At 29.1% G+C, this 12,561-nt stretch overlaps 1 protein-coding gene across 1 annotated transcript in view; it reads right to left on the bottom strand.

The window, feature by feature from the left end:
* Positions 1-12,561, bottom strand: part of LOC113519031 (peroxidase-like) — a 96,191-nt gene that overhangs the window by 7,436 nt on the left and 76,194 nt on the right. Inside the window, exons 7-12 of the mRNA XM_052892715.1 lie at positions 10,968-11,164; positions 9,660-9,858; positions 7,068-7,265; positions 3,261-3,417; positions 2,716-2,892; positions 457-607 (exon numbers count right to left, since the gene is read on the bottom strand). Of these exons, the coding sequence (XP_052748675.1) occupies positions 457-607; positions 2,716-2,892; positions 3,261-3,417; positions 7,068-7,265; positions 9,660-9,858; positions 10,968-11,164 (1,079 nt within the window). The remainder of the gene's footprint in view (positions 1-456; positions 608-2,715; positions 2,893-3,260; positions 3,418-7,067; positions 7,266-9,659; positions 9,859-10,967; positions 11,165-12,561) is intronic.

Here is a 12,561-nt window from a genome sequence, read left to right as displayed (position 1 = left end):
ACAGACCTTCTATAGATAGCCTAGTTAGATAAAATAAAAAAAGTTAAGCACATTACGTTTTTCACACAATTTCTAAAAGGTTTATTATTTCTGGAAGAGTTTTTTTTTTCAATATCGGTATCAATACATTATATTTTCTTTTATTTGATTTATTTGGTATAGCAACAGCTTTTTAAATAATAATACATTACACATTTACTAAATGCTAGCTAATTATAGTTATGCTGTAATTAGCTAGCACTGCGTAATACAAAAAATATGATTACTCTTTTTTCTCAGATAACATTATTTAGTTACGTAACATATAATAATTATTTAGTATATAAAAACAATACTGTTTTGAATATTACCCTAATATTCAATATGTAACTAATTGACACTTTTATAAGTAATTGGTCAGTATCATTAAGATTTTTTTTTTATTTTGAATAACACGTTGCAAATTATTTCAATTACCTCCTGCGAGATGTAGTCAAGCATATCATGGAAGCTATGCGGAACAGGTAGACCGCAGGCTGCACGGGTAGCCACGTACCCTCCCAGGCCATGATCACGACCTCGTTGTATATCAGTTGCACGCAAGTCGCCACCAAACGTGTTGTTACGTCTGCCAAACAATATTTTTTTAAAAGAAAACACATTTCATGGCTGCATAACATTGAAAATTATTCCGAATATAGCGATAGTATACACAGACATTTTTTTTTTATACAACTTAGAATGGCAAACAAGCTGACGGCCCACCTGATGTAAAGTGGTAACCGTCGCCTATAGACATGAGCAGTACCATGGACATAACAGAGTATACTGTTTCGCCCATGATAGCCCCCATGCGTTGCCATTCCTGAGGACTCAGGTGTTATTCCTCTGTTATTATTACACAACAATGTGAAATAATTTTAAAAGAATGCAGTGACAGTGCAAGACAATTAAAATAAATGAAACTACTAGTTTTTGTCCTTTTGAAAATGTTACAGTATTAGCGTCATGTCCGTATTTAACTTTTTTTTCATTTATTATAATACTATTGAGTTTTATTACATTTAATACTTTTAAAATCATTCTGATAATTGTATTCATGAAGGTATATTTACACCGTCGTACGCGGATACCTGACCTGTCATAATACTATTTTTATGTTTCACACAAAAAAAATTTCTCACTGATCTACCACATTCAAATCCAGAATCAATTACACAGTTATACGAGATTTCTCGAATGTTGACGAAAACATTGTTTTGACTAAATAAACGGCAAACTCTTGAAGGTTTCGAAAAATTTAAACTTTTGAAAACTAATTTGTTGTCTTTGAAAGTATAGACGAAGTTTTAAAAGGATTTGATCATGTTGTAAAAAACCTACAAGATTTGAAATTCTGCAGTAAAATCTAACATGAAAAATCTCTAAACCCTAAGGCTTATCTAAGATACTTTATTATTATTAAATTAGATTTAAAAATAAACTGTAATAAATTTAATGTAAAAAGATATTTTAAATAAAATGACAATTGTGTACAAAGAAAGTAAAAAAAAAGTTTATGGTAAATAAAAAAAATATGAGAAATCTATACCCATTAGTAAATTAAAATACAAGTATATCTTTACTGAACACATAATTAAGTCTTATTACAATAATTATAATGAAGCTCTATAAATAGCTTCAAATTCCCATACTTATTACTCGTAGTATATATCGTATTATATTGATATATCACATATTAGGTAGGACACTTGATATGACACGACGAATTTATGAACATTATAATAGAAGGTAAGATAGAAGGAAAGTAGGGAAGAGGAAGACCAAGGCATAGTTACAGGCAGATTAAGGAAAAAGTTGGTTTTGAGTTGTTTTAAGAAGCGAAGAGACTCGTTGAAAATCGTAGTGAGTAGCAAGAGCTTCACCTACAAAAACACAGCTCTTAAATAGAATAAATAGTATATATCACGCGCTCGATAACATAATGAGAGAGAAATAATCACAGTCTTTACCCTATTATTTGAAATAGCAGGATTTTACTTTTTCTACACCAAAAAACTCAAATCTCGTGAAAAGGCACAATAAACAAATACTTGCTACTTACGATCCCATTTGAAAAGCTCCTTTTGAACGCATTTCAAAGACAGACTTTGATTTTTATCGGATGTTCTTTCATTGGAACATTTCGGATAAGTATAGAGAAGTAAAGCAGCTCTACCTTACAGATGACTGAACTAATAATGAACTGAACTGATAACGTAACAGTTTTTTTTTTTTTGAATAATGAACTAGAAGTGCAAAAACTGCGATGTTGACATACAAATAGATAATCAGACAAATGGTCAAAATTTTTGTTTTATTACAGTTCATAAATTTTAATATGGAACCCTAAACAAAAAAAAAGTAGACAACACAAATAGCATCCTACGTTGTCCATTACGTAGGCAATTCTATGAGATCCTGATTTTAAAATGCTGATACCAATTAATATCCTGAGCACGTTTTCAGGTATTTTAATTTGTATGAAAAATACAGCAATCGATTATGAAAGTAATTTCTCTAAGTAATGAAATGGAAGCCTCTTGTATCAAAATCATAAATTAGAATAACTTCTTTCATTTCGTTTCCAGGTAAACAATTACGGCTATTTGTGATCTTAAATTAAATTATAAATGCTTTATAAATTAACGGTAATTTAATATCTATAAAATAATAACTAAACAAGACTGCACTTACTTGAACAAAAATTGTGTTATTTCGCTATCCCAGAACTGATCACTGAAGTCTTGCGGCTGTGCTGTAAGACCTCTAGCCAAATTGTCGAATGAATTGTGAAGTTCCAACAACAGAGGTCGGTTGAACCAGTCGCTAATACGCACTGTACCAGTATGAGAACGATTCTCCGTAATCAGTCTACAAATGAAGAACAAAATAATTAATCTTTAGCAATGTTTGGATAAACCTTTAAGTACGAATTAAATTTTGCATGATCAACACGCGTAATGTAACAATTTATGGTTGTTATTTACTTTAATGTAAATTGCTACTTCATTTATGAACATAAATAGATGAATTATATTTTAATTACATAACAAATTCTGCTAAACAGTGTTATTTCTTCTTTTTCAACTATTATGGTTTTTATCCTAAAGGACGGTTGTTGCTAAATAAATGTCTATAAATTATTATATATTTGCCATGAGTATATTTTTTTAAATAGAAGTTATCACAGCAAATTTATAGAAAAATTAATAAATCATACAAAAGAAAAAAGTACATACTTTAAGAATCCTCGAATTAGAGTATGGAAATGTCTAAAAGCAGCTGTGGCGTGCTCATCAAGTATCGACGGGTCCACATTAGGGTTATAATCATTAACGTAACCGTGAACTCCTGGGTAGATCAGCTTGTTTTTCACCATGTTCTCAAAAAAAAAGCCTGGTAATATATATATATATATATATATATATATATATATATATATATATATATATATATATATATATATATATATATATATATATATATATATATATATATATATATATATATATATACGTATACGTATATATACGTTGATGATTGTATACGTTGATATTGTTATTTGTTACTGAATTTAGTTTTTTCTTTGCAACTTAGAATGCAAGCAAACAAGCTGACGGGCCACCTGATGGGAAGTGGCAACCAACGCCTATAGACATGAGCAATATCATGAACATAACAGAATATACTGTTTAGCCCATGATACTTTCTATGCCTTGCCATTCCTGAGGACTCAGCTATTATTCCTCTTCTCAGGTGTTATATTTACAGGGTGTAAATTCACTATCATATCCCACTCTTCAAATTGAAACACAACCAGGCAAATACAACTGCTGCACGGTAGAAACGCGGATGGGACAGAAGTGCCCAAGCAAATGACTTTTTTACAATATCTCCCTCTGGTAAATTAGTAATAAATACATAAGTATATATACGATATAAATAAATCTATTACGAGAACAGAAAACATTTTAGAGCATTCTAATTAAAAACTTTTAGATATAATTTCATAATAAAGTTTGATACAGTAATAATAAATTTATTAATTCATTTTCAATGTAATGAAATAAATCTATTGAAATTACTTAATTCAAGTATTTTAATATACGTTAGTATGATTAAAGGCATTTTATAATGAAGCATACGAGAAGACTCGAGGGGAAAATAATTTATATCAAACGCCTACGTACATTTTGCAGCAATCATCACATAGTAATATAATAAGTACATAATAAAATATTATTTAACTACATATATAGTATGTATAGTTAAGTAATATTTTCTTAATTTAATATTTTGTCTATAAAAAATTTAATATTATATAATGTATAATCTTAAAATAATATATTTAAAAAAGCATTCGCAAAATAATTATTTTTCTCACACCTATGGTTTTGTTTTTTCATCAATGAATTCTGTACATATACAGACAAATGTGCATCATTAGAGAATAAATTTTCTCCAAAAATAACCAGCAACGTGCCGCTTAGAGAATTGTTATTTCATAGAATAATTTTAACGCGTTGAGCTGTGATCAAGCGAGTCATTTCACAAATGTATTGTTGTAGACTTTGAAACGTTTCAAATATGCTTATGGATAAATTTGCCGTTGTACTTTAATTTTTAAAAATGCTATACTTTGTGATGTAAGATTTTACCATATAATAAGATATTATAAACAAAGACGCGCCAACACATAAAGTAGTTTTTATTTTTGAAGAATTTTGAAGAATTGAGTTTCTTTTTCTCTTATTACTTACTACTAGATACTGCTTATACTATTAACACATTTATTTATTATTCAGATGTATAAACAAAATGTGATGTAAAAACTAAAGATGTACTGTGTAATCACGGTATAAAATAGGACACGGTTTACAAGCGAAAAACCACTGGAAACCTGCGACCGCCCTCATATATACAGCATGATTAATTTCGTTGTTGAACAAGAAATGTGTATTTAAATTGTAGATGTACAGGTAAAATATTGCAATGTCGAAAAAGACCAGTTTGTTCAACATCTTAATTTTGCAATAGTTCTTAAAATTGGTAGCTAATATGAAGATGATGATAATTAAGTTTAAAATAATTAACAATTATTTCTTAAAATGATTCAAAATATGCATTAGGTATTTTAATTTAGAAATTTGAGGATACTAAATACCACTACTAATAATACGTGTGCTTGTTATTGCATACAAGTATATTTTACAGTAGGGAAGGGATTGTTAGTAATAGGGATTTATAGTCCTTTTGCTAGCAATATACCCTGTCAGGTCAATCTTTCCCGGTTCCCCTTGAAGACTATACTGCTTTATTCCAAACGAATTGAGCACGGTGGACTAGCTGAATTACTTTCAGGTTTACCAATTATCCCTCACTGGCGCTCTACCGGTGTATACTGATAATACAGGCGGGGTTACCATTCCATTTCCACTCATTAGAAAAAAGAGTATATACTACATCTGAGAGTGGTAGTATCTTATAATTACTAGGCCACTTTCGTCTCTACTAAAATTCATAAGTATGAGAAGTACAATAATTAAATTCTTTATTGACAGAGCTATAATATAATTTCAAAATACCTACAATTGTGTATAAAAACTACCTACTATCAGTGAAGGGATTACAATATACTTACGATCAAACAATTTGACACAAACGTACGTAATCCAAAAAACAATTTAACTTGAACAAATATAAACAATATCGAATGTATTTCAGATTTATATTGTTTAACAAGCAAATATTTATTTGCACTCACAGCTAGGGTTGCTTACGGTACATATTACGAAAACAAACGAGTAAGTTTACGGACCGTACCCTGTGCAGTATTACTTATCAGCAGGTATTATATTTCTGTTTAGAATTTTAAACACGATTATATATTGAATGCAATAGAATAAATTGCGGTAATTAAATACCTAATTATTTCATACTATAACTTCCAAGGAGGTTATCATAACATTTGTTTTTTTTTTTTGGCTATTCATACAAGTGCACTATTAGTTATATCGTCAAAAGTAGTATAAAAAATGTTAAAAGGAATATAAAAAATATTATATTCTTATATAATCACGACATTTTTTTTAACAAAAAGTGTTCCTTATTCTATAACTTTATATTTTCTGATAGTATACATAAAATTTGATTCGATATTTTTATCAATGGGTATCAATAAATACAAATAAAAAAACTGTGGATAAACAAAGAATAAAATTCAATTGATTTAAAAATATAAATAAGATACTTCGGGCAAGACAAGATCGCAGGCAAGGCTAGTAGATAATAATAGGTTAGAGAAAAGTATTAACTTTCCCCAACACAAATTAATATTAATGAACTCAGGAAATATCTAACACTTATATACTGTATTGCGACTGTTATGTAATCATATCCAGGTTATTCATTACTTGTATGAAATATCTTCTCATTCACTTCATAACAGTTCAAGTTCAATGATAATATTTTCTATAAAAAAATTATTAATCTTTAAGTATATTCTAAACAGACGTAATCGATTAATGAATTGAAGTATTACAATAGTATCTTTTCAAAAGAAACTTTTTTAATGTAATCCGCCATCTTGTGGCTGCAGCCATTTTAAAATGGTGTCATTTATTTTATCGTTTCCTGCTCTTTAAGCTTTGCCATTTTATATTCACATTAAGAAAATTGACAAAATTATGCACCATCTGCCATTTTATAGCGACGGTCATTTTGAATTATATTACAATATAAAGTGTTGCATATTATATTCTTATCAGACAAAATGTATTTCCACAAATTTACTTAGAAATATCTGATTAGAACTATTTAATTTAGTCTGAGAATTTTAACCTAACAAACTTTGCAAATGAAAAATTATAAAAAGTAAATTTTTATTATTAGGAAAAATACTAGAAAGAAATATCAAAAAGAAAGAGCTTCTTAACTTATTTTAATAGTCTCATTAAATATATATATCAAAAAAGTTGTCTGTTTGAGAATGTAATTAAGCATACTTTTAAATTAAATTTACAACTTTTTTTGATGTCTTCACTTACCGAGGAATATTGGTAGATATTCATAATAATTAATATGTTGTATTTCAGCTATATGTATTCTCCTAGCTTCCTGGTACAAGGTTTCGTCGTCCCAATGTCGGTTAAGTGTTGCCAGCACGTCTGCGATGCGGTTGTGTTCACGCAAAAGCACGATTTGGAGCACCGCCAACTGCAGGTTTTGATTTGTTCTTATATCACCTAGAAAGTAATAATTATATTAATAGAATAATATATTAGAATAAATTCGTTTAGATCAGAATGTATGTCTGTTTGTTTGCTTATTTTATCGCTGAATGAATTACAAGATTAATTTTATATCTTGATATATTATAGTTTTACCAAAAAATATATAAATAGAACGCAGAAATATTTGTTAATTGAAAGGTTATAATTATGAAAAAGTTCCCTAGAGGGTGAAATTATCACAGAATATCAAATTAGGCCCGATCTGGACTAATACCCAAAGGGCCAAATTGAGGGCGGCTTAATATTAAAAAAGGCAGCAAATATTATTTTTGCCTAAAATGTCAAAATTACTAGAACGGGTACTTTATTCGATAATTAAAATAGTCCTTAACATTGTACCATACATTATTATTATAATCACTAAATAGTATAAAACAACGTCGCTTTCCATCTGTCTATCCCTATGTATGCTTACATCTTTAAAACTACGCAAAGGATTTTAATGCGATTTTTTAATAGATAGAGTGATTCAAGAGGAATGTAGTAGAAAAAATAGTAGAGAAACACTGATAATTTTAGAGGTTTCTAATGTGATGACGTAAATAAACACTTTTGTGCTTACATTGCAAATGCTGGCTAAACCCTACTAGATAGATCAAAATAATATACTACATTGTTATACACCTTAAATAGGTCTATAAAAAAGTCTGATGGTATATGTCAATCTTTTAGAGATAATCCACAATAAATTTTTTTATCCTTTACTTTTTACGAGAAATAATGACTTACTTACGAAGCGATTTTAAGCAATACAGCATTAATCTTTATCCAATTCAGTACCTTAAATACATTGTGCATTTAATATAGATCAGAGATCTATATATATATATATATATATATATATATATATATATATATATATATATATATATATATATATATATATATATATGTTTTTTTTTTTTTGATGATCTTATATTATATTATATAGTACTAACAATCCCTTTCCCCCCATTACGTAGTGTTAGGTATATGTAAAATATCTTATCGAGTATATGTTTGGTAAGTAAATATAAATACACCAGTAAATACTAGTTTACCATAAAAAAACGTTTTAGGTATCGTAATGAACTTTAAACCACGATTAAATAATGATCAATTATAAATTATTTATATGGAATGAGGTTACAACCATTTTTTAACTTTTAATATCTAATTATATATTTAATATGCACATTAAACATATACCTAATTGGGTATTAAAGTCATTAGCGTATCAATCGAATTCGAAGTATAGCGGATAGAGTTTAATTAATAAAATCTATATAAATAAAAATTAATTATATCAGGACAAGGTTTCTATGTAAGAAAATATTTGAAAATCGTAGGTAAAGTAAAAACTTTGATGTAAAAAAATTCCGTAACACACTTTCAGATAAGAATTTTCCAAATCGGTTTAGAACTGACGGAGTTATAAGGTTACAAACAGAAAAAAATTTAATAGAATTGAGGATCTCCTTCTTGTTTTTGAAGTCTATTGAAAAGTGAGAAAATACGTGAGACGGAAGGTAGTAGGGAGATTTCCACATCCATACGAATTCAGGGCGGTCAGATAGTAGCATATAAAAATGTTGTTTATATAATAAATTGACAATGACAAAATATAGATATACAATACAAAATATTATCCCCTATATAAATGACAGAGCTATTTATTCAAGCATAATCTATTTTAACCTATTATTCTCATCTTGTTTTGTGATTATTCGCAACATTTTAATGCGAAAAAATACGAATAAAACTTTGAAATCAAAATAATTTTAAGATAGTATTTTAAGAAGAGACATTTATCATTTATGTGCTCGTTATAATGAACGCAACTCATGAAACCATATTTCACAGACTATATCTGAGTCAAACACGGCAATGAGGAGAACCACTACCACTATCTCTAGTGTGATTCACGAGGAACATATGTATATAAAGTTATTTTTATTTTCTCTTTCTTATATTAAGCCGCAAATATACTGTCGGACGCATTCAACAGCCGCGGCTTATAAACGCTATCCGGAGAGTATATTTACATTAAACTGTGCATACTAGCGATTGTCAGTCGCGAACGAAACCTTGAACCGTCCATGAATGATACGCGTTCATCAGCCGCAACTGACGGACGCGACTATAGTGTGTTTGTGACTTTACAGGTAATAATGACAATACTAGTCTCCAGTCAGACAATATAATACCTACGCGCCCTCTTAATTACAGAGTCAATTTAACAATATCCAATACACCCTTTAATTTGTTCTTGTTTTACAGTTAATTTTAATTTTATTGCTTAATAATGGACGTGTAATAAAATTGGTTAATCTTACGCAATATTAAGTTAATAAAAGGCACAGTTACCAGTCAAATAACACGGTTCGTTAGGCGACAGAGCAGTTTCGCAGGTGACCGTGATGTTGGGGTCCTGTGGGGGCCATTCTTGTCCCCCCCTTACTACGGTTAGCAGACGACCACCCGAGTAGGCTCTGATTGGAGCCGCTTGAGATGCACTACTACCATATACCAATGATAAGTCCATGTACGCTGTCACTGTTGAAATCTGGAAAATAAAATTTTTTGGTACAGTCAGCTTAAGAAAAGCATAAGGTTTTCCTGTTAACAGAGAAGTTAGATAACTATTATAATAGGCATTATAGAAAGTACGAACTCCACAGAAATTCATACTTCAGCTTCAATTAAGTCAAATAGAGTATATACTCGTAAAAGAAAAACTTGAAATGATAGAAGGATCACATACACTATAAAAAAAATGTTGTGGCGATCGTAAAATTGAAAAATTATTGCAGAATTAAACATAGAAATGATAATTATTAAATTAATATAACATATATTGAGTCAATCACTAAACAAAAAAATAATTCTCTAGGCATGGTACTATTGTATTATTTTATAACTTTCTTTAATTCTAATCATTAAAAATAGATACTAAAATGACAAAAGTATAACCAGAATACCCATCAAATTTTATAGCTAATGATACTAGCTCTTTATAAAATTTCAACGTGAATTCATGTGTGTTTTATCACAAAAGGCTATTAAATGTTTAATTTATACAGGAGATTGGTGATTGTCCTCTGGAGCCAGGACCTAATTTATTTTAGTCACGTTTCATAGCGGTTTTTATAAGATTTATTTTAGAGGGCAGTGTGTGAAAAATATTAACATTTATGTAATGGAATTTTTTATCTTAGAAAACGGCTAAGCTATTTACCAGTGAATAAAAGAAAAATTAAAAAAAAAACCTGTACTGAACCACATGGGCAATGTAATAATAATAGAATAATATTCTCCTTCTATGCATCAAAAATAAGGGCATTAATGGGTTATTAGAGCAAAGCAGCTTCTTTCTTGTAGTAAAAGAATTTTATAACCGACCAGAAATTACGCTTATGTTTATCGCTGACTTAAAAAAAAAACAAAAATTTTAAACATATTGTATTAGTTGTATACATAAAGGTTAAAGTTGTTTGTTATTATATTAAAACTATTGGATTTTTATATAAATTTCAGTCCCTTTCTGATTCTTTAAAAAATATGTTTTTAACAATTCTTCCTATTAAATGGAAAGGAAAGGGTGGCTTATTCCATACCGGGCTCATACGGCGAAAAAAGAGAGATTAGTATAGGAATATTAAAACACACACTTACGGGCTCAGCAGGTGCATTGGGAGGCGTGCATCCTCTTGACCTTGTTGTGCCCGTTCTGACAAAGTTCATACACTGAGTTCCTTGAGGTGCATGGACAGGATCATTCGGTGGTATGAGGATGGGCGCGCATGTCGGGTTTGTTTTCGCATCCACAGCTAATTGGCCATTATCATCGCAGCAAATTATGCTCTCCTTGTCTAAATTAAAAATGATATGTTTTAATATAAATATATACTAACTATAATCCAAATTTAAAGCTTTCTCCTCATGGATTATGATTGTATGCCCTTATATATCACGTCAACTGTCAACCTTATGGTAATATTAACATGCTCATATGGAGGAAAGTATTATAATTTCTTTCATAGAGGAACCAATGTGTATTACTAGTAATAGAGCTAGTATATTCCATTATTACATTACATTACAATATCTTTCCCCCTTTCTGATAGGGATCATCACATTCCATTAATTTTTATAAAAATTTATATTCATATTTCGTCTATTTGAACATAATGGCACACTCGAATCTAAAGTGAAAGAGCGATACTACTGTATTCATACTTCCTACCAAAAATACTTAAAGAATTTTATAATTATTTCAAAATATGATATAAAAACGTGATATTAAGAGAAAAAGTAATAATAATAAATCTTTGATTCTGTAACAGGGGCTCTTCACTTTTACATTTTACAAAACAGTAAATACAAAGTTTGCCATTGGGAATGGACAGAATCCGTACTAGGATACCTTGTGTTACGGTATTCTGGCCCCTACATTCGTTCTTTGGTTATACAAAGAACAAATAGATCAAGTATAAGATAAAAAGTAATAATAGAAATAAAAAAAAGCACAATCACAAAAATCATGTACGTAATTCCAAGTATACACAATAACCACACCCGCCACCGTACTCCAAAAGGTTTTTCATTGCAATATGTATATAAATAAAAAATAAAACATTCTGCATAATGTCTAAAATGAACTCACTGTATGGTTTTTAGAAAACATTCAGTTTCTTCATAACATTGTGTTTTTAAATATTTATGAGACTCAATATATATGTTTATAAGTCGGTTTAATTTATTATATAGGAAGAGGCCCAAAATATAAAATGCCATTTAACAAAAAGAGATTATGTTATAGTTCTTTTAAACACTATATTTGTTTTTCGACGATTAGCAAACGTTCAAGATCAAAGGGATTTTGCACATGACAGTACAGAACAAATTTATGAATGAACAGTTGCGACACAATGAGAACATAAATATCCTAATATATTTTTGTTGTCGAATACCTATAGGGTTAAGACAACATTAAGTATAGCTCTTTGAGCTCTTTCCACTTGCAAAACATAGCTCTTAAACGTACCACCCCAAGCCATTATGCAATAAGTTATTAAAGATAGGCAAAGTAAATATTTAAAGTAAAATAAATATTTAGTGTTAAGTAAAGTAAATATTTCATTTAATGTAAATATTTTGAATATATATTTGTAGAGTTCTTTGAACTATAGGTAATATTATGTACTAAAATGTAAATAATGTGCAATAATTATTTTACATTTACAAGTAATTTTATAAATATTTAAAT

This window comes from Galleria mellonella, unplaced genomic scaffold (genome assembly GCF_026898425.1).
Source record: "Galleria mellonella isolate WM207_F2 unplaced genomic scaffold, CSIRO_AGI_GalMel_v1 utg165, whole genome shotgun sequence".
Classification (NCBI taxonomy): domain Eukaryota; kingdom Metazoa; phylum Arthropoda; class Insecta; order Lepidoptera; family Pyralidae; genus Galleria; species Galleria mellonella.
This window is presented reverse-complemented; position numbering and strand designations above follow the sequence as displayed.